At 39.6% G+C, this 24,250-nt stretch overlaps 1 protein-coding gene across 3 annotated transcripts in view; it reads right to left on the reverse strand.

Moving 5' to 3' along the window:
• dtwd2 (DTW domain containing 2) overlaps positions 1 to 22,926 on the reverse strand; it is a 135,499-nt gene extending 112,573 nt beyond the window's left edge. For all 3 annotated transcript variants that reach the window (XM_073069078.1, XM_073069088.1, XM_073069070.1), the window contains exon 1: positions 22,680 to 22,926. In XM_073069078.1, the coding sequence (XP_072925179.1) occupies positions 22,680 to 22,834 (155 nt within the window). In that variant the 5' untranslated portion in view covers positions 22,835 to 22,926. The remainder of the gene's footprint in view (positions 1 to 22,679) is intronic.
• Positions 22,927 to 24,250: the final 1,324 nt, after the last annotated feature.

Raw genomic sequence — 24,250 nt, forward strand, 5'->3', positions numbered from 1 at the left:
ATTGATTCTATTATGTTTCTTGGATCTACTGTGTATGCTCACAAGAAAATGAACCTCAGGGTCGTATATGGTGACACATGGGTACTTTGATAATAAATTTACTTTGAACTTAGAAATTTTCAACAAACTAAATTGCATTTTTAATCTCATACTACAACGCACTGATGGATTCTCAACACTGCTGTAAATAATGAAACAAATCTACTGGAAAGTTGTATCTTCTCCCAACATCTAATATTTAAGATGTTTTCTGTAGCCAAACTTCATATCCTCTTTTTAAACACAGTATCAGGAAAAGGAAGTTGGGGGAACACACGCCAGTCCTCAATGAGGGATCAGTAGCAGCAAGCGTGAGCAGTTTCAAGTTCCTAGGTGCCAAAGTCTCTGGAGATCTATTTTGGGCCCAACATACTGATGCAATTACAAAGAAGGCATGACAGCAGCTATATTTCATTAGGAGTTTGAGGTATATCACCTGTCACTACAGGTGTACTGTGGAGATCATTCTAACTGGTTGCGACACAGTCCAGTATGGAGGAGCCGCTGCACAGGTTTGGAAAAAGCTGCAGAAAATTGTAAACTCAGCAAGCTCCATCATGGACAACAGGCTCGCCAGCATCAGAGGCAGTTCCTTGAGAAGGTGACATCAATCATTAAAGAGCCCCACCATCAAGGACATGCCCTCTTCTTATTGCTACTATCAAGAGGGAAGTACAGGAGCCTGAAGACACACACTCAACGTTTCAGGAAAAGCTTCTTCTCCTCCGCCATCAGATTTCTTAATTGACACTGAACCCATGTATACTACTTCACTAGTTTTTTGCTCTCTTTTTGGACTAATTTCTTATTTTAATTGTGTGTGTGTGTATATATATATATACACACACACACACACATATATATATATATACACACACACACACACATATATATATATATACACACACACACACACACACATATTATTGCAATTTACTTGTTTTTAAATTACGTACTGCAATGTACTCCTGCTGCAAAACAACACATACCAGTATCAGTGATATTAAACCTGACTCTAATATTAATCTTAAATACAAGTATAGACAGACATTTGCAACTCAAAAGCAGAATCAAAATCAGTTACATTGTCACTGATGTAAATTGTGAAATTAAGTTGTGAAATTTGTTGTTTAGTGACAATGGTGCATACTAAGGAAACATATTAGCATGGATGGAAGATGGACTGACTGGCAGGAAGCAAAGTGTGGGAATGAAGGGGCCTTTTTTGATTGGCTACTGGTAATTAGTGGTATTCTGCAGGGGCTGGTGTTGGGCCCACTTCTTTTCTCACTATATGTCAATGATTTGGATGACAGAATTAATGGCTTTCTGACCAAGTTTGCCGACGATACAAAGATAGGTGGAGCGGCAGATAGCATTGAGGAAGCAAGAAGTCTACAGAAAGAATATAGCTTAGGGAAGTGTATGGTTATGTACTTCAGTAAAAGGAATAAAGGTACAGAGTAGTTTTTAGACGGAGAAAACTCAGAAATCTAAGATGCAAAGGGACTTGCGATTTCTTGTGCAGGATTTACTAGTTGTTAACTTGTAGGCTGAGTCACTGGTAAGGAAGGTAAATGCAATATTTGTATTCATTTCGAGAGGGCTAGTATATAAAAGTAAGGATGTAATCCTGAGGCTTTATAAGGCATTGGCTGGCTGCATGGGAAAGATAGATACGTTTTATTACACAACAGATAACTGGATTTTATAGACTGAGCAAACTCAACAATATTTTAAAGCAAATGAAATAGTCAATGAGAAACAAGTATCGATTTTGCTGAGTGCATTGGGTTTAAAGGCATATAATTTGCTTCGAAGTTTAAATGTTCCAACCAAGCCAGTAGACATGTGTTTTGCTGATACTGTCAGAAGCAGGATCAAAAAGGAAAGTCCATTTCAGTGTATGTGGCTGAATTGAAGAGATTGTCTGAGCATTGCCAATTCAGTGAAGTGCTTAATGATGCACCGAGACATTGTTTAGTTTGTGGAATCTTACAAGAAAGTATTCAAAAATAGCTCATAACTAAAGCCCAATTTACATTTAAAAGGAGCAGTTGAAAATGCTGTTTCAATGGAAACCGCACACGGAGAGACTCAAATGAATTGCAATCAGGAATAAAAGTGAGTGTGAACAAAACTGCAACATCTAAACAGAAACTTAACCAGCCAAACAAATTGTGTTAGTGTTGTGGCAGGGGCTCAAATATACCAAACAAATGCAGGTTTAAAGGTGAAACTTGCAGAAAATGCAACAAAGTAGGACACATACAAAGAGCATGTTGGGCAGACAAAAATAAATGGACTGCCCAGGGAAGTGAAAAAAACTAAAAAGACAAGTAGCTGTTTCAAAAAGAGCACTAATCTATACAGTGTTGATGAAAAATCTGATAATGATGAGAGTGACACAGGACTGTGTAGCCTTAAGATTTACAATGCGAAAACTAACGAGAGACAAGCAATGTGGCTTACAGCAGAAGTGAACGGCAAATTAATTAAAATGGACTTGGACACTGGCTCAGCTGTTTCAGTCATTCAATGAAATGAGTTTGAACAGCTTTTCAAAGATACTGAACTGAAGCCTGCCGATATCCAACTAAAAACTTACACTAGAGAAGAGATAACTCCTGCGGGAATGACGTTTGTAACTATAAAATACAACAACCAACATGGCACATTAATCTTGTTTGTGGTTAAAAACAGGAGCACCAGCATTGGTGGGGTGTGATTGGCTAAGCCAACTACATCTAGATTGGAGATCTATCCACCATTTGTATGCCATCTTCCCTACAATAAAGTCAACTGACTTAAGGAAGGTACTGAATAATGTCACAACCACCTCCATGCTGAACACCATGAACCGTTGCCCACCAGAGGATAAACAGGTATTGGCCCCAACCTCTGTGCCTCTGCTTGGAAAGGATCATGTTGCTCAGAGAAATCAAGAACGTGACAAAAGCAGGGGTCTGACTACACCAATTTTTGTAGGCAACATATCTGAGAAAGATTCTGATATGTTAATCAGGCAGTTACTGGCGAAATGCAGCTTGGTTTTAAGCTGGAAGAGAGTTCAAGGAGCTTCAGAAAAGCTGCAAGCATTCAGCTTTCATGATTATAATGAACAGAATCTACTCTCCATGCATTAAAGTTATTGCATGAAATTCAAATGGGAGACAAAAAGCTGCTTGTAAAAGTAGATGCAAAGACCAAAGCCCAGCTGGATGAATGGAGGGCCAAAAAGAACAAAGTCAAAGGAGATCTGAAAGCAGAGGATTCATCTGGTGATACTGTGGATGAGGAAACCAAGAGAGATCAGATTGTAAAGGGAGCAATAGAAGAAATAATAAGAGAATACTCCAGTGAACTAAATGCACTTTCCCAGTTCAAGATGCACAAATTAGAAAAAAAGAAAAAGGAAGAAAAAAAAGTGACTACCACTGTCAGAGCCACTTCCTGCAGTCTCAGAGTCAATTCCTACAACCACAACCACCATGGAGAAGGCCCAGAACCTGTGATTGTTTCACAGCCACAAGTCTTACCTTCCAAGCAGAATGATCATCCATGTCAGTGATGACATTATCCCACAAGAGTAAGAAATCCTCCACAGTGATTAAATCTTTAGACCTGAATGGTACAATTTAAATTACCTCATAATGCTACCACGTGATATGCACGTGCCTCGCTTAAAGTAAACCTGATGTTAGACCTGCATGCCTGGATTCCTGTGTTATCTATTGAATTAGTTTAATGTTTTGAAGTTATAAAACAACAATCAGGCTGCAAGTCAGTCATCTTTGACGGACTTAGTTTGCTGTCATTGTTTTCCAGAATCCCACCAAGAGTATGAGAGTATTGTGCCACTGTGCTCAATAAGGAGATAGAGCATATAAGAAGACTTATGGATCACAATGCTGCCAGCTTTGAAGCTTGGGATTTTTTTTTTTGGTCTCAATCAAAGTGTCACAATTCTAAAAGGCAAAAGAAATCTGCCATCATTCATGTTTCTTATTGCCTTCCAAATGATTGCAAACGAGATCAAGCTCTACACCCACTGTGTAGAATACCATGCAAAGAATGGGCTGCAGATAGAGCTACCCATGACCTGGGTCTATCTGTGGAACTATTACACAAAAAGTGTCAATATCAAAAAAGCTGCAAAAGAAAAAAGTCACTGCTAATTCAGAACCTCTCTAAAAAGGTCGGCCAACAACCAGTACACTTCAGTATGTTTCCTAAGGTTGAGTACAAAAATTCATTCAGAAGACCTCCACAACTCTAAATTTTAAATCTACAGAAAAACTACAAAAAATCATGAAAAAATTTTATTCAAAGGTTCTATTAGTAAAAATGCTGCAGTAACATCAAGAGCTATTTCTAAAAGCACTCTCTTTGTTCTTCAAACTGTAACTATATCTCCAAACACACATACTATACATAAGATTTTGATTTTATTAAGACAGTGATTTCATTGAGGCTGAAGAATGGAGGCACTGTAGCACAAATCTTTAATTTTTTTTCTTTGAGGGAGCATATTATGACCCTCAATCCACTCTCCACCGTAGCATTATGCTAATTCTGCTCCCCACCTGAATCACTCAACTGTTCTTTCATCAGCTAATTTTCTAAAACTTACTAAAATGTCCGTAAATCCTATATGACTGTATTTGTTTGCACAACAAAGAAAAAAAATACAGTATTTGTACCCACAGAAACAGAAGACTAATGTCCTTTTGCTGTAACAGAGAAAATGTTAATATCTGCTCTATAAGTGTCCCACATATTGGAACCATTTCCTGAAGTAGCTGCAATACTAACGCTGTATAGTCACATAATAAAACAACAAAAATGCTATTCACCATGTCAGTATGTAGGAAATTCATATCGCCATGCTACATAGTCTCATAGCTACAAAATTCTTGATTTTATATCATTCATTCTATGTAAATTAGCAAACATTAAATGTTTACAGTATTGTTCTTTTAGTCATAACATGATCGACATAGCTATCTGACGACAGTACAAATTTAGGAGCTAGTTAGATGGTCCAGAATAATTCAGGCTTTCAAAACAACCACAATGGGAACTGACTAGTGGCAGAGGTTCTACTACTCCCTGAGTGAATGGGTAGTTGAAGAGAAAGAGTACTCAAAGAGGCGTCAATGTGTCTGCTCAAACACACAGGCTGATAGTCACTAAGCTACTCTGTATTCAGGAAGCTACTCTGAGGGATTTGAGAACACACACCACAGCAGAAACAAGAAAAATACAAGTCGCATTTATTTTAACCAGTTAACTGAATTATCACCTGTAAGCAAAATAACACTGGATGCAGTAATTACATATATATATTTTCCAAACAGATGTAACAAATTCAGATTCTATTATATTGGTGAAAATAAGATTAGCTTGGGTGACCATTTTAAGTCAATAAAAGTTCAGGATCACCCATCAGGTTTTAACCTATGTTGCTCAATAAAAGCTAAATTTTAAGTTGAGGAATAGCACCTCAGCCATATTGCAACCTCACAGACTCAACAATGAATTCACCAATTTTAGATGATCTTCCACTATTGAATCTCAGTCAATTTTTCCCCTCATTGTAATTTAATGTTTCATTCATCTCCTATTTGTAATATCCCTGGAGATATGATTTGTTATTCACTTGCTCTTACCACCATTATTTTATCCAGTAATGTCACCAACATTTGTGTCAGTCATCATCTCCTGACCTTCACTGACCTTCTTTTCATTCTCTTTGCTTCTTCCTCTCCCTTCATGTAACTTCAAACTTCACTTATTATTTGTCTATCTGCGCAGCACTTCAGCTGCAACTGTAACATTGGATTCAGCAAGCTGTTTTCCTTTTTAACAATTCAATGAACTTATATAAATAATGATTTGTCTGGCAGGCAAACAAAAATTTCTTACAGTATCTTGGTATGTGTGACAATCATAAACCAATTCCAATGTTCACAGCACTGATGAAGGCTGATCAACCTGAGTCTTTTCACTTTGCTTTACTTACTACATAAATGAAATCTAGTCTTCTGAGTACTTTCAACGTGTTCTGCTTTGTACCTGAATTATCATGCGGCTTGTTGTTCCTCTCTGCACTTTGTGCCACATCGGCAGCAACCTTGCCACTTCTTTAGCATTTTTGTCTGTTTTTATGAGGCCAAGCTGCTAGCTCAACACTCAACCCAGCACAGACTGAAAGCGTGCGAGGAGCCGGCTGGGTTTGAATCCAGGACCACTCACCGTGAAGTCTGGTAGAGACGCCACTAAATTGTCATGCTGCATTAACAAATAATTACCTGATAATTCCACTACTTTACTTCTAGGGTCCCTGTTTAAGTATGTTGCAAACAGTCAACACTGTAAAAAGGGACAGAGCAAAACAGTCCCAACATAGATGTAACAAAATGATTTTGCTGTGGCAACAAGTGTTTTGCACCAATTATGATCTTTGATTATGTGACAGTCCCAGCAGGTAAGAGCAGCTGTTGTTGATAACCGACTAACTTGCAGCAGCAATTGCAATATATTTGCCACTTCTAAGGCACAGGAAATCTAAAAAAATACGAAGCTACAGGTATTGAGCTTTACTGGGTCAAAGCGATGAGATAAATACAAAGTTACCTTCATGACCTAAACTTTTCGTAAGTTATTTCCAATCATCTTCATACCCACTATTAATTAAAAAAGACCAATAAGAATGTATGAGCTGAGGATTCAGATATGAAGCACAATTAACCTCATGGCTTTAACAAATCTCCTGAGTGTCTTCGTCTAAATCTTCAATCCCATGGGCAAAATTTCTAATTTTCTAAAGTAACACAAGGACAAACTTGGGCACTCATTCAGTAAACATCACGCTTCATTGCAGATAAAATATATTTTTGTAATTTGATGTTTTAAATAAAAATATCCTTCGCTAAACAAAACATTATTGGGATACGCTTATGTGCTTTACCGGAGAAAAAAATAAATAATTACTTTGAAATTTACTGATGAAAGCTTATTGTACTTTCATTCTAGAAAGAGGATAATGATTTACATAAGTAAACAAAGATTCTTGCAAGTCAAAATCAAGGTCCTTATTACATGTCATTTGTGAGATACCTTTCTCCATGGTGTAAACTGTTTTGTATAAGTCACTGTTTGCGCAACAGGCTTATTCCTAAACTGGAACTTTCTTATCGCCATCTGCTGACCACCCCAGGCATTAAAATTGAAGTCTCATTAATCCATGAAAATTACCACTCATGATGACCCTTTAATTAGATGCTTCACATAGTAAGTCTAAGCATAATAAACGAACACACTGAAAATGGTTAAGTTTTAAAATGATTTCTTTGGGGGTCAGAACAAGCTGAACTTATTTTGAACTTTTCAAGAATAACACAGGCAGCAAATGCCTGGACTTCCTCTCAGCTTCTGGACCTGGGATTTTCTGGGCTGGCTGAGATGCATCAGATCCTAGTCACTAATTCAATGTTTGCAGCTTATCACTCAAACATATCGCACTGTGTGCTTGACAACACGCTCCATTGCACTGCTGCTACAGGTTTTATATCACCTTTACAAGAGGAAGCCAAATCAATATAATCTCAAAATATCAAATATTAATTTTGGGGAAAGGGGATGAGATACTGAAGAAATGGAAACAAGTCTATCAACAGTGAAATCAGAAAAACATAAAGATGAATTGAAAGTTAACCTCTCCTAATTATTCAATGGTTACTGCACACATCACTCAGCCTGGCATATGCACAGATCCACAATTCTCTCTCTCCACTCACAGGTCCTTTTTCCTGTAGCTTTGCAAATTGTTCACCATATGTTTATACAACTCCCTCTTGACAAAACAATTAAACTTGCATTTGTATTGCTGATAAGCCTGCTTTGTAGTACCTTATCAAAAGCCTTCTGGAAGTCCATATATACCACATCATGTGGACATTATATGCTCTGCAAACACATGTAACTGTCCTTCAGTGATTCATTCCTTAAATATATTGATGCTAAAAAATGCAAAAATTAATTAGAAATAACTTCCTGTAAAAGAAAGCAAGTCCTTAATTGCAATGGCAATAATAGAACATGGTAAGGGCAGAATTGTTGTTGTGGAGGGTGAATGACATGAATTTTAGATCAGTATGTTCACTGACCATCAACACAGTTGCACCTCAAGCGTGTGTGCTTAGACCACACCTCCACTCTCTCAACACCCATGTCTGTGAGACCAGCCACGCCTCAAACGCCATCTGTAAATCTGTCCATGACAGCACTGTTGGCAGATTCTCAGACAGCAACAAAAAGGGGTGCAAAAGTGAGATAAATTGGCCGATTGAGTGGTGCTGCAATAACAAGCTTGCACTCAATGCCAACAACACCAAGGAATTGATTATGGGCTTCAGGAAGGGGAAGATAGGAGAAAGCATATCGAGGGGTCAGCAGCTTCAGCGTCCTGTGCACTGACATCCCTGAAGATCTATCGTGGGCACAACAGATTTTTGCAATTCAAAGAAGGCACATCAGCAACATTAGGAGTTCGAGGATGTCACCCAAGAGTAGTAAATTTCTCCAGATGCACACTGGAAACATTCCTACTGGTTGGATCACAGCCTGATATGGAAGGTTGTAGACTCAGCCTGTTCCACCATGGGCACATCCCTCCATGACATTAACGATATCTTCAGGGGACAATGTCTCAAGAAGGTGGCATCAATCATAAAAGACCCTGATCATCCGGGACTTGTCCTCTTCACATTACTACCATTGGGGAGGAAGTACCGGAACCTTAAGACCCATTTCTGAACAGTTCATGAACCCACGAACACTAACTCATTTGTTTAAATTTTGCATTACAATGAATTCTGGTTAACTGGGCCATCGATTAACCAAGGGAGCCACTTATTTGGGACAAGTACATAAAATAATCGAGAAAGTAGCCAGGATTCCCTTTGTTTAATTGGGACCATACTCTGCTTAAATGGGGCAGGAGCTGTTGCCAAACAGTTTCTAACTAGCATCAGATGCGTGTACTCTTGTGGCTATTAGACACCACGCCATGCAAACAGTTTTTAAATAGTGTCAGTTGTGTGTGTTTTTGTTCAAAAAGCAGTGACTTTTGTCACTGATAGTCGGCGAGAAGTAAGCAGTGAGACAATTTAGAACTGTTTTGCTCACTCAACTTCCAACAGTTAGGCTTGGAGATGCCAGAAACGGCTGGCAGTGAAACAATTTCACTACTTCAACAGGTTAGAAACTACAAAGAATCTGAAGGTATCGACAATCTTCTTGAATGTTACAACAAAATGAAGATTTGGAAGATGAATCATCAATAACATTGTTGAAAGCAGTCCATTATCTATACTAGGTGCCTCCACTAATTTTATTTATTTACACTCAATCAAAAGAATTCTGTCAATAAATATTAGGAACAAATGCATAATTTTATAGTACTGCAGTAGTATTGAAAGTATTCTAATTTGTTCTGTATTTCATTTAAATGTATAATTTGTTAATTAAATGGTACTTAGTCTTTTTTATACTCTTTTAACTATTTCCATAAAATTTACTAATTGGGGCAGCTGTTTAATTGGTCCAAAATGTACTTGTCCAATGTGTCTCAATTAACCAGAATCCACTGTATGTATTTTACAACTTATACAGTCGGCCCTCCTTATCCGCAAGTTTATGCAGGGTGATACTTTGATGATCGGCCAAGAAAGAATTTTTTAAAAACTAATGTCAATGTGCAGTTTGTCTTCTAGTCCCTTAATAAATTTGCAACGATGGGCATGAAAATAAAAGAAATCCGCAAGTGCTGAAAATACGAAATAATTAAAAAATAGAAAATGGTGGAAACACAGCAGGTCAGACAGCATCTGCTGGAAACAGAAATAACATTTCACATCTAGGATCCTTCATCAACTGAGGAAGATACATTGATCTAGGAAGCAGAGAAAGTGGGGGAAGGTGATAGGTTCTTTCTATTGATAAGCAAAACAATGAGCAGTTAAAATCAGATTAAGCTGTTTTGTTGAAGTTCTACAGTCTGTGTAATGGTATACAGTCAGTGCTCTTGCATTGTTACAAGGAAGCCCAACACAAACTTGAGGAACACCATATCATCTTGTCTGTTTACGTTTCAGTCCGCAGTACTCAAGTTGCAGGAGGCGACAGAGTGGGAATGGCATGGTGGATTAATACAATAGCAACCACAGACTCAAGAGTCATTCGTATGGACCCAGCACAAAGTTGCAAAACAGTTACCCACTGTTGAGAAGTCACATTGTAAACACCAAACACAGTGCAAACAAATCTCTGCTTCACCTGGAAAGGCAGCTCGAATATCTAAATGGAAAGGGATAAGCATTGTTCCTCATGCAGTTGTATGGTAAAGTGCCATACATCAAGAAGCGGAAGAGGGTGATAGAAGGGCAGACCAGGAAGTCACAAAGTGAGTGATACTTTCATGATGTTAAAAGAGGATGGGAGGAGAGCAATCTGATCAGTTCGATATGTATTAAATGTATTAAAATGCTTTTTGAAATCAGGTTAAAAGCCAATTCTTTCAAAAAGAGTACCTTCACCTTCCAAGAAAAACAAGGGGTGGGATTTTTATGTGCAAATTTGCAAGGGTGTGAGAGCAAACTTGAAAAACTAGTATTTTAACTGCTGCCTACGTAGGTTCCACAGATTACATAAAGTAACTAAGATTTATTCTGACATTAGAAATTCCAAATACTTGAATGGGAAATCCTGGCATTTATAGGTACATAATGTAAATTCATCACTGTATTCAAGTGTTTGAATGTCAAATCTCTACTAAAATACCACCGTACCTCATTACTGCCATGCGCGCAAATCAAAAGTGAAGCAACTTCTTGTTTCCCATACTTAATTCAGTAGGCTTTATTCACTCCATAATAATAGCAAAAAAGCATGCTTATCAAAATGTCCACAGCAAAACTTGGCCAAGGTCATAGAAAAAGGAAGCTGTTTAAAAACTCAAGACAAAAATACATAATAGACACTAGGAAGATTAATATCACGGAGTATTCAGCTCTGGAAAGCAAACAGCTGCAAAGTCACGATGACAACTATAACGTGGCGAGTTTATGTTGTAATTAACATTGAAACAATAACACAGAGGCTGAAAAGTCACATATTCAAAATAGTGGAATTCAAGGAGAGAAGATGAAAACTATTTGAACAAATGGAGGATAAAGTAAGCAAATCTGCAATGATAAACCGAAAAAATGTATGAAATAACTAATCAACTATATTAGAAAGATGATAGAATTAAAAACAGCACCAATAATATATCACACACGTATTTTTCTGAAACTTTGAAGCTGAAATCTTACTTTTGACAAAACAAAATTACATTAGAATATAGCTTTGATTTACAAACTAAAAACCTGAAACAAATTCATTTCTAATTCTGTAGATCTTAACCAAGGAGATTTAACAAATCAGCAGACTGAAACATTAAGTTTGGATAGTGCATTTAATTCCCACATAGTTAATGTCCATTTCCACAACTCAGAACAATTCAAGATTCATAGGAAAACTGACCTGTCACAGAATCTACTAAGATTTGTTGTCATAATCCACACCTTCTCTATGGCAAAATACTAAGGACAAATCCCTCAGCAAGGTAAGATTCAAGAATAGAACACACAAACAAAATACATTCTCTGTTTTGGTATAAAACACCAAAGCAGGGCATGCCACAAAAGCTTCAACTTTTTGAAGGCTCTAATGAAAAAAGATATCATATTCAATGGACAAAAGAAGTTCTGCAGATGCTGGAAATCCAGATCAACACACACAAAATGCTGGTGGGACTCAGCAGATCAGGCAGCATCTATAGAAATGAATAAATAGTCCACATTCCGGGCCTAGACTCTTCTTCAGGATTTAAAGGAGTGCTTTTTTATTTGCAAAGTAACAAGTTACTGTGAACAGTGAACCTTTGTTCTATGAAATGTTACAGTTGTTTAATTATTGATAGTTTGCAACTTATTAAAATATTTTATGTATGTTTCCTGAACAACTCCACAATAATTTTTTTAAAATTGTGAAGCATTGAATGAAGTTCTAAATGACAGAACAAAAGTTTAAAAAGTTACCTAAGCAAGCAACTTCAGAAATACTATAATGTGGCAGAGATACTTATCAATAAAAAATTATACATTACCTTAACATATTACTTAACTTTATATATTTTTCACAGACAAACCTAAACATTTTGTAAATCTTTGCAACTCTTTCTGAAGCATTCAGTACTTAAAAGAGAATGCAGGAAAAGTAGGGTGCAGAGAATGAAAGAAGGATATTATAAACATAATTCACAATTATACTATTATTCGGTTGCATTTTCCAAAATGATAATAATGTGTGTTGATGAGAACAGTTCAATTCATGTAGTCTGATGAACTTCCAGCAAGAATTTTGATAAGGCACAGCATGGGAGACTGGTCCAAAAGAGCTCATTGGACATAAGGCAAATTAGCAGAATTATCTTGGTATCTGGAATTAGATGGCAATGGTGGAGGGGAATTCTTGTGATTAGAAGCCTGTGGTTAGTGTTGTAGCGCAGAGATCAATCCTGAGATTATACTGTTTGCTATAAACATTTATCATTTGCATGAGCGCGTGCAAGGCATGATACAGTAGATAAGTTTGCAGATTATGCAAAGTTTGTTGGTATTCATGACAGTAAGGACAGTAGTCTGAGGCTAAGTTATGATAGTGGATTCTGGTTAATTGGGACACATCAGAACCAATACATTTTGGCCCAATTAAGCAAGTGTCCCAATTATCTGAAGTTTCATGGAGATAGTTAACAAAGGTAAAAAAAAAGACAAAATTACCATTTAACTGAGTAACAAACTATGTATTTAAATGAAATATAGAACAAATTAGAACACCACCAATACTACTGGTAGTTGTCCATTGTATCCAGTGGTGACATGAAACAGTGCGGGAGAGTTTTTAAAGTGAAAAGCCGTTACACTGGGGCAGTTCCACTCTCTCGACTTCAGAGTTCCGGGCCAGTGGGATGAGTAGACATCGCAACTGGAGTCTTCCCAGGTTGCAGTGGATGACCATGACATCTTCTGTGCCCTGTTATGCCCTTCGCTCGCCACCTAGCATTGCAAACCCACCTTCCTGGCTGTTGGATCTCACTGTAGATCTCAACCGCCTAGTGTGCTGGAGCTGAATATGCATGCTAGGACAGACACCTATCTCACTGGGGTATGAGACCTGCTGGCTACCTTCAACTGGCCTGCTGTCGAAGTGGTGTATCAAGGGTGTGGCCACTGTTGCTCGCAAACAGCTTCTTGGAGCCACAGGTGAGTGCTGAGTGTCCAGTGGGGACCAAAGTTAACATTGAAGACGATTGTCGAGACCTTCAAATTCTTCATAGTTCCACATTTGTCGAAGTACTGAAATAGTTTCATTTTCACTCCCAGCTATTTCTGGCATTTCCAAGTTTGAATGCTTGAAACTGCAGAGAGCAAAATTTTTGAAATGTCTTTCTGTTTATTTCTCTCCAATTATCAGTGACAAAAGTCACTGCTTTTTGAACAAAAACACACACAACTAAAACTATTTAAAAACTGATCACACTAAGCATGGTGTAGTGTCACATGATGTGCACACAACTGATGCTAGTTAGAAAATGTTTGGCAACAGTCTCCTGTTCTGTTTAGGCGGCATAAAATCCCAAACAAAGAAAGGAAATTCTAGCTACGTTCTCGATTTGTTTTTATTCTTCAGGAATCATCCCAAATAAGTGTCTGCCCCATTTATCCAATGGCCCAATTACTGGAATCTACTGCATTGATAATTTGGTCTGAGATGATGCATTTTGGGAGGATTAATAAAGAATGAACTTACTCAACAAATGGCAGGACCCTTGAGGAACAAAAGCACCTTGCAATACACCTGGTGGTGAATAAGGCATAGGAGATACTTGCCTTCATTAACCAGTACACTGAATACAAAGGCTGGGAAATGATGGTGTAAAAGACTGGTTGGACCACTGTTGTTTGTAGTTCTATTCTACAGTATAGTGTACTACAATGTAGTTCTGTACCACACTACAGTAAGAATGTATTAGCACTGAAAAGAGTGTTGAGGATATTCACCAGGGTTTGTCTGTGATTAACCAATTTCGTTCAGAGAGATTAAAGAAGTTGGTTTGTTTTCCTTGGAGTGGGGCAGACTCAGAGGGGAACCTGACTGACTGACTGAGGGGCGGATGAATGGGTGGATAAGGATAATACTTTACCCGACAGGTATCGAAAACTAGAGTGCATTCATTTAAGAAAGCAGTACTTAGAGGGGATTCGAGAAATAACTTCTAATCCTGAGGGTCCGTTGGAATCTGGGACACACTGTCTAAGACAGTGATAGGTGCAGAGACTCACACAATGTTGAAAACGACCCTGGCATGTAATTCAATCAGGTAGAAATGTATGTATATAAACCAAGGTCTGGTAAAGGAGATTAGTGCAGTTGGCTACTTGATGATTGGCAAGACACTTGATTCACTGAAGAATCTGCTTTCATGCTGTATAATTCCATGACTCTAACATTGTTGAGCATGTTTTTAATTCAGCTATATTTGTTTTAGATTTCTGGAAAATCTAACAGCCATAGTTTCAATTCACATACCACTTAACAATCCACAAATAAAAAAGCAATTACAGGTCGAGCATCTCTTATCTAAAATTCTTGGGTGGAAGTGTTTCGGATTTCAGATTTTTTGGATTTTGTAATATTTGCATCTACGTGGAATTGCATTTAGGAGCCGAGGGGTAATGTTACAGCTCTATAGGACCCTGGTCAGACCCCACTTGGAGTACTGTGCTCAGTTCTGGTTGTCTCACTACAGAAAGGATGTGGAAGCCATAGAAAGGGTGCAGAGGAGATTTACAAGGATGTTGCCTGGATTGGGGAGCATGCCTTATGAGAATAGGTTGAGTGAACTCGGCCTTTTCTCCTTGGAGCGACGGACAATGAGAGGTGACCTGATAGAGGTATATAAGGTGATGAGAGGTATTGATTGTGTGGATAGTCAGAGGCTTTTTCCCATGGCTGAAATGGTTGCCACAAGAGGACACAGGTTTAAGGTGCTGGGGAGCAGGTACAGAGGAGATGTCAGGGGTTTTTACTCAAGAGAGTGGTGAGTGCGTGGAATGGGCTGCCGGCAACGGTGGTGGAGGTGGATACGATAGGGTCTTTTAAGAGACTTTTGGACAGGTACATGGAGCTTAGAAAAATAGAGGGCTATAGGTAAGCCTGGTAATTTCTAAGGTAGGGACATGTTTGGTGCAACTTTGTGGGCCGAAGGGTCTGTAATAGTGCTGTAAGTTTTCTATGTTTCTATGTTTACATTATGAGATATGTGGGGATGGGACCCTTCTAAACACAAAATCCATTTACACTGCATGCACAGCTTATACATGTACACCTGAAGGTAGTTATATATAAAATTTTTAATAGCTATCACTACCTTGGCCACCGGTAAGTAATCTGTCTTACAATTGTTGATTGCATATATGTACTGATGCATCTATTCAATTAGATTTTAGATTTTCATCAGCGACAATGTTGGCAAACTCATCAATGAATTTCTCTGCTGCTTCATGATCAGCAGATGCTTCATCACCACAAATCTTTAAAAATTTAATGTTGTGCCTTTTCTTACAACTAGCTTGCTGAATATTCACAATTACCTTGAATTTTCAGTTCATCGTGCCAGATCTTTGCTTGTTTCATGATCAACACACCATTAAGCAGCATATGTTCACTCTGACGCTGATGAATCCACTCTTTCAATAACAATTGAGATCATTTTTTGCTTTATGCAGTGTTTCTCTATTTATCATTAACTTCTGTTTATTGCATTATGTGAGGTCATTTTCAGAGTGCACATCATCTGGGAACCTTCCCAGCATCTTGTAGAGTTTTCCATTTGTAATGTTAAGTCAGCACCCAAGAAAAAAATTCAGATTTTCGAATTTTGGACAAGGGGTACTCCAAGAGGACCACAACCTTGTTGTGGTTTGGAGGCTGGAGTCAGGGCTTTACGCTTTGGTTCTTAGTAGGGTGACCCATGCCAAACAGGTCAAAGGGTAGACGCCAGACCAAGAGTGGTCCACTGGTCCTCCACATTCGGAGGTTCAGCTCAGGGCTAACAGCCCTGGCTGGTAAAACAGAATTGTTATGGAAACAGCAATGAAGAATCTTTCTACATCTGAGTGCAATGGCATTCCTGAGTCTCCACCTGGGACTTGCATGACTAACAGTAGTAAAAACTACTAGCTTGTTGAAGGAAGCCCTGAGCACCACTGGAGATGGAGGACCTTCATTGCTGCCTAAGTGTCCGTGGCCTAACGGGCAGTAAGTATGTACTCGACCTGTATTTATTTATGGAGGAATTATTGAAGAACAGTCACTCTCCAAGTCCATAGCAATCACACAAGATATCATAGTCCAATTTTATCACAAAATGGGAATTAACATGCAACTTACTAATGAAAGGTTAATGGAAGGTAGGAAATTAATCACTAATTGATAATTATGAAAACCACAACTCAAAAAGCAAACATCTACCAACAATGGAAAGAGACAGAAAAAAAAAAGAAATCTGGAAAAAAATAAAATACTATTTTAATATAGTTTGGTAGTAAATCCAGAACAAAGGAACAAAATTGCTTTCAAAATAGGAAGCGTATTAAAATATAATTCACAACTAGACAACGGGGTGACCCGTTGGGGCACCCTTTGAGAGAAAGGTAGTGCAGTCTGATGTGACCAGAATGAACATTAAATATTCCTGAATGCTATTGGTATTGCTTTGCTTTAGAAATTGAAGAAGGAAAAAAGTTTATTGAAGAAGAACGACGCGTAGCAAAGCTAATATAGCTTCTCCTTGTTTAACGAAGAACGCTTCTGATGGCAACATTTCTGGTTGATCTGCCATCCTTGTGCCTCTTGTTGTCATTCTGGAGACGTGCAGTCCTTTCATCTGCCTTCTCTTCGTCTCCTGCTGTTTGTTCTTTTTCTCTGATCTTGGAGACGTGCATTTCTCAGCTCTTTTGTCTCTTCCTCTCTCCTCCTTCTATGCCAGTTGTTGTCATTCTGGAGACGTGTATGCCTCTCCCCCTCTGTCTCTTCTTTCATCTTTTTTGTCCTGACTCTTTGATCCTGGAGTCGTGCAGCCCTGGTACCATCCGATTCTTGTTCTCTCCCTCTCCTTGCCACTTCCCGACGACGTTTGGCGTCATCCCTTGACCATAACATAGCCCAGCACATCACACAAACCAATCTTCCATCCCTGGACTCACTTTACACAGCACGCTGTTGGAGCAGTGCTGCCAGGATAATCAAGGACTCGACCCACCCAGCCAACATACTTTCTGTCCCTCTTCCCTCCGGGAGAAGTTTCAGGAGCTTGAAGATTCATACGGCCAGGTTTAGGAACAGCTTCTTTCCAACTGTGATAAGACTGCTGAACGGATCCTGACCTGGATCTGGGCCATACCTTCCAAATATCCGGACCTGACTTGCACTACCTTACTTTCCCTTTTCTATTTTCTAATTATGATTTATAATTTAGTTTTTTAATTATATTTACTTTGATTTGTACTTCAGGGAGTGCGAAGCGCAGAATCAAATATCACTGTGATGATTATACGCTCTAGTATCAATTGTTTGGTGACAATAAAGTAATGTCCCCCTTCTCTTTCCAAGTGGCATAATTAAGCCTACCATATTTTTTTACCCTAATGCTGGATGGAAGATACAGTAATACCAAAGGAAGCTGATTATTCTTGATGATGAGGTTGACGCTCTCCGAAATGGATGTGATACAGTCACCGCTGTCCTTTGACTGTGGCAAAGGGTTTTATGGGTGTCTCGAAGTACGTCACTATGGGTTATGGGATGTTATGTCATGCTTAAATTTAGAGAAGATCCAAAGTTCAGTTTTTGAATCTAGTCAAGGCTTTTATACATTGTGGGGACCATTTCTGAGTTATTTTCAAAACCTTTGATTTGGTGTAAAAGTACAGATGGTGGCTAATAATATATTTTATTACATGATAAGGGTTTTCCCCCCCCTTTTTTCTTGCTTTTCCTACAGCTCTGGTTTGGGTAGTGGGTTTAGATTTTTTCTAACAATATTATTATATTTCAATATTATGATTTAATTTAATTTTTATGAATACAGGGTTTTGTGATTATAACTGTATTTTTAATACAATGTATTTGGTACTTTTTTGATTTATAATATATATCTTCTTGTACTCTGTATTCCTTTATCCAGAAACCAGTAGTATATAGCATTCATGGGTTCAATGACCATTCAGAAATCAGATGGCAGAGGGGAAGCTGTTCCTGAATCACTGGGTGTGTGCCTTCTGGCTTCTGTACCTCCTAGTGTCCATGACGGAGCTGACAAACTTTACAACTCTCTGCAGCTTACTTCGATTCTGTCCCTCCATACCATACAGTGATGCAGCCAGTTAGAATGATCTCCATGGTACATCTGTAGAAATTTGTGAGTGTTTTAGGTGACATACCAAATCTCCTCAAACTCCTAAAGAAATATAGCTGCTGTCTTGCCTTTATAGTTGCATCTGTATGTTGGAACCAAGTTAGGTCCTCAGAGATATTAACACCCAGAGGAACTTAAAACTGCTCACTCTCTCCACTTCTGGTCCCTCTATGAGGACTGATGTGTGTTCCCTTGTCTTACCCTTTCTGAAATCCACAAACAGCTCGTCAGTCTTACTGATATTGAATGCAAGGTTGTTGCTACACCACTTAACTAGCTGGTATATCTCGCTCCTGTACGCATTCTCGACACCATCTGAGATTCTACCAACAATGGTCGTATAATCAGCAAACTTATAAATGCCATTTGAGCTGCATCTAGCCACAGGTATGGGTGCAGAGAGGGTAGAGCAGTGGGCTAAGCACACATCCCTGAGGTGTGCCAACATTGATTATCAGCAAGTCAAGATGTTATTTCTAATCCACATAGATTGTGATCTTCGGGTTAGGAAGTCGAGGATCCAGCTGCAGAGGGAGGTACAGAGGCCCAAGTTCTGTAGCTTTTCGATCAGGACTGTAGGAATTAACTGCTGAGCTGCAGTTAATAAACAGCATCCTGACATAGGTATTTGCATTGTCCAGGTGATTCAAGGCCGTGAGGATAGCCAATGAGATTGCATCCACCGTAGACCAATTGTGGTGATAGGCAAGTTGCAGTGGGTCCAGGTTCTTGCTGAGGCAGGAGTTGATTCTAGCCATGACCAACCTCTCAAAACATGTCATCACCGTAGATGTGAGTGCTATTGGATGATAGTCAGTAAGGCAGTTCACAGTGCTCTACTTGGGCACTGGTACAATCATTGCCTTTTTGAAGTGGGTAGGAACTTCCAACTATAGTAATGAGAGATTGAAAATAGCTTTGAAAAACCCCACCAGTTGGTTGGCACAGGTTTTCAAAGTCTTACCAGGTACTCCATCGGGCAGGCCAATTTGCCTTCTGAAGGACAGCTGACGTCGGCCTCCGAGACAGAGATCGCAGGGTCACTGGGTGCTGCATAGGTGTAGCTTTCTCCTCCCTTTCAAAGCAGCAGAAAAGGTGTTGAGCTCGTTTGCTGGTCAAGCATCAAGTAGTGTTGTAATGAGTCTCCACATTTTTGACAGAAATAAAACACTAGCCTGTTAAAGAACCTTGACATGTTCAACAACAAAAACTTTTGCATTCCCACACAGCTATTTATGTTAAAATCAGATCAAGAAAAACATATTTCAAATATCATTATTTACCATAGCTTTTCCCACATATCAGGCATGAATAATAAAAGCAAACTATTTCTTGCATCACAGTCCCAATTTCTGAGCCTTCATGTACTTTATGAACTCTACTTCAGTAAGCACTGTATCACTATACATTTATATCTGCCCTGTATATCCCATGGCACCATCCTCTACAATGGGTACTTTCCCCTTTCCCAATGTATAAAGCTTTCAGTAAGTACAGCAGTTGCCAAACTCCATAGCATGTGCTTTAACACATTCATATTTTGCAAATGACTCATCTACATTCACCTGTTTTCTGTGAACTCTTACTGACAGCAGTATGATCCTGATATGTATTTTTTCCCAGTTAGTTCATTTCAGCGAAACTAAGCCTCAGCATCTTGAACTAAGAAGTGGAAATGGACGCGATTCCCCATGCTGATCACAGTTTGGCAAATCTCACATACCAATTAAGGATCAATAACTGTTCACTGATAAGTCTTCAGTATCACTGTGTTATGAGTGATGAACAGACCTGATGGACAATGGGGTGAAGAGTTAACCATTCCCCCTCGAGAAATACGAACTATTACTGTTGCTATGCTGACCATGAGAAAGAGAGACGGAAAAACAAGCAAGAATATCGGCGACAGATAAGAGAGAGGGGGAAATTGCCGATTAACTCCTTTTTGAATTATTTACTGTTTCGCTGCAAGGACAATAGTTTGCTCATAAACATTCCTCAGTGGACTGAAGGAGTGGCCTGATTTGATGGACACAGTCATTCAGGAGTGATGGATAGCTGAGTCCCCATGAGTAGGGATAAAAGACAGGTCTGGAGAGACATCCTCCAGACACGCCAGTGGACACTGATCGAGTGTTGGAACCCACAAGAAAGGTGGGGGCTTCGAAGACCGAACCAGGAGGTCGGTCATTAAGGCTATCAGTGTTAACGCAGGGCCGGTGGGGACTTGTGTGTGTGTCCACTCATGCCAGAGTAACGAGTCCACTACAGAAGAACGGTCTAACAGAAGGACGGAGAGGTCATAACTGAATTACCACACCGATACGATGGATTAAGAAAGCAAAGAAAGGTTTGCCTGACTGTAGCTGTTACATCTCGCTCGCTCTCTCTCTCTCTCCAATGATTACAGTACAACAACCATAACTACATCAGCACTTATGAACTGAACTGAACTTTATACTTTTCTATGACAATTTATTTAGCCCTAGACATCGATAGAGCTTGTTTATTATTGATTATTATTATTCCTACACTTTTAGGTTTATTACTGCTAACTTGTTTTATATGTATATTTGCATTATTGATATGGTTTTGCTTATTTTTATTAATAAACACCTTTAGTTTGGTACCACCAGACTCCAACGAATTCTTCTTTCTCTGCTGGTTAGACACCCAGTTACTGGGTACGTAACAACTGAAATGAAACTGTACCATGATGACGTTTTCTGGACGTTAAACTACAGAAGTAGATACTAAAACAACGAATTTGCCCTTAAAAAAATTCACAAATCACTAAACAATATGTTGAGATATGGAACAAGATTTGCTTTCATGGAATAAGAGCATAAGAACATCAGAAATAGGTCATCTGGCCCATCAGACCTGCTCTGCCGTACAATATGATCGTGGCTGATCTGGAGTTGACTCAGCCCCACCTACCTTTTCCCCATAACTCTTAATTCCTTTGCAATACCAAAAAAAACTGCCTTCCTTAAAAGTACATATATAAATATATTGTATAATAAATATATCTAAAATGTATGTTTAGAGTTAATAAACTTTTCTTCAACTTGCATTTTTGATGCAGTTTTGCATTATGGAAAATTGCTATTTCCCGTTTTGTGGAAAATCCATCCCTCGGACTCTCCTCATAAACTCACTTGGCGAAGATAAGACACATCAATTATCAAATTATTCTTTGATTCAAGTCATTTTAGTTTGTTTATGCTTGCACGGTGCAATGTGATAATATGTATGGGTCTGGGGACGAATTAGAATGTGGGATGCAAGACACACAGAGCAAACAAAAGGCAAATACTAGAAGAACTCAGCAAGTCAGGCAGTCAGAATCTATGGGGTAATAAACAGTAGACATTCTGTGCCATGACTGATGAAGGGTCTTGGTCCCCTCCATAGATGCTGCCTAACTTGCTAATCCCTCCAGCACTTTGTGCGCATTGCTCAAGATTTCCCAGCATAATTTGCAGTACCTCGTGTTGAGAAAAAAACAAGTTAAGGACGAGTTTATTTCTAAGGGTGGTATCAATGAGTTTACTAGAATGGTAGGATAGTGAAAAGGTGCACGTGAGGATCATTGCACTAAGACACATGATCTTCATACGCGGAGTGAATGAGTACAAACGCACAGGGTGTTGGATTGGAGCGCAACAGGACTTCGCCGGATAAGGAAACTTCACGTAGAGTCTGTGACGACCAATAATGCAAGAGTCATCCTGTCAATCAAATGAGCACCCAGCAGGGCACTGGGGAATGACACCTTTGGGAGAAAGGGCAGCGGTACTTCAGAAGTGTTTCCGTAATGAAAAACACTGCATTTCAACAACAGTCCTGGGGAGCGGAGAGAACAGAGAACTTTAAATTCATAAGCCAATCGAACTGAAGGAAATCAATGTCATCCGCCACTTAACGTTGTACCTGGCCGTCTTACAGCTTGAGTGAACTCCAGGTGACCGAGGCCAGGCTGTAGCTGCCACTCGGGCCCCACATTACCCGCGTGGTTCTCTTTCCCCCCCCCGGTTAAGTACTGTACCTGCATCTGGAGCATGTCGGCCTTTTCCCCGCCCCCTCCACCGGCAACTCTGACAGTTCCTGCAGAACGTTTTGTTCTTCCTCCGCGCAAACTGCACTGGACCGCCCACCTTCCGAGTCTGCGGCTGCCTCGCCTCTCGCCCTGTCGGGCTCCATGTTGACCAGGAGCAAGGCTCGTCCCTTACCGCCCGACACAGAACGAGGTTAAGCGCCCGGCAGAGGGTGCGGCGTGTCAGGTCGCATCTGCAGGCACCTGCGATACACGGCTGTGGCCATCAGGGGGCGCATAGACCCTGCAGAAACGGGGACGAAGTGGACTGTGCCGCCGTTCGGGTATTGAAAAAGTTGTTGGATGCTGTGTTTTCTTTTGACTGCTGGCTGATGACAGGATATTTCTACTTTTTATTCGGTCACCATATATTTGTCATTCTCTCGCTTACACCTCCCGCCTTGGTTTAATGGCAGTCTCCTCTCATGCCAGCCAAAGGAGCACCTATTAAATATTGTTCATAGCTATTAAATATGTCCTATGCAACGAGATTAGTCGCAGTCAAGAAGCTAGTAGAGCAGAGGGTTAAGCACATAGCCTCGTGGTGCACGTGTAGTGATGGCGATTGTGTAGGAGATGTTAATCCATAGTGACAGGGATTTGCAAGTGAGGAAAACGTGGATCCAGTTGCACAAGGAGATACTGAGACTTAAGTCTTGGAGTTTAGAGATTAGTTTTGAGGGAATGATAATGCTAAACTGTAGTTAATGACGGGCATCCTGATGTATGCACCTTCGTTGTCCAAATATCCGGAGCTGAGTTATGAGCCAATGAAATGGCTCTCTGTTATTGACCTGTTGTGACGGTAGGCAAATTGGAGTGGATCCAAGCCACTCCTCTAGCAGGAGTTGATATGTTTTATGGCCAACCCCTGAAAGCATTTCATCACAGTGGATGTAAATGCTACTGGATAATAATCATTGAGGTAGGTTCACTTTATCCATTCACTATAGCCTGTTCCTGCTGCATGCCCCTGCAGCTCCAAACCAGATTTATACCACTTCCAACCTGTTGGGCTTTGCACTGAGGGTAAAAGATTGGCAGATGGACTTTATTAAGACAAGAACAAAGTGACGTCAGTGCAGAACATAGAGAGTGACTGGCAGATCCCCGGGAAGCATTGTTGAACAGAAGCAATAGGGGTACAAGTACACAGTTCATTAAAAGTGGGTAGACAGGGTGGTAAGGTGATATATGGCATAACTACCTTCATTATTTGGGGCATTGATACAGGTGGTGAGACATCATGTTACAATTATAGAAGAGGTTGGCAAGACTGCATCTGGGATATTGGATATAGTTACAGTCACCCTGCTATAGGAAGGATATCAGAGAAGATTGACACGGGTGTTTGCTGGGACTGGAGGGTTTGCATTATAAGGAGTGACTGGACAGATTCTTGCTGGTGTGAAGGAGGCTAAGGGGTGAGATTACACAGGTTTGTAAAATTATGAAAGACATAGATAGATTGTGACGGGGCTTTTCCCCCATGGTAAGGGAGTCTAAAACGAGAGGGCTTAGGT

The sequence above is a fragment of the Hemitrygon akajei genome, chromosome 2 (genome assembly GCF_048418815.1).
Source record: "Hemitrygon akajei chromosome 2, sHemAka1.3, whole genome shotgun sequence".
NCBI classification, from domain to species: Eukaryota; Metazoa; Chordata; class Chondrichthyes; order Myliobatiformes; family Dasyatidae; genus Hemitrygon; species Hemitrygon akajei.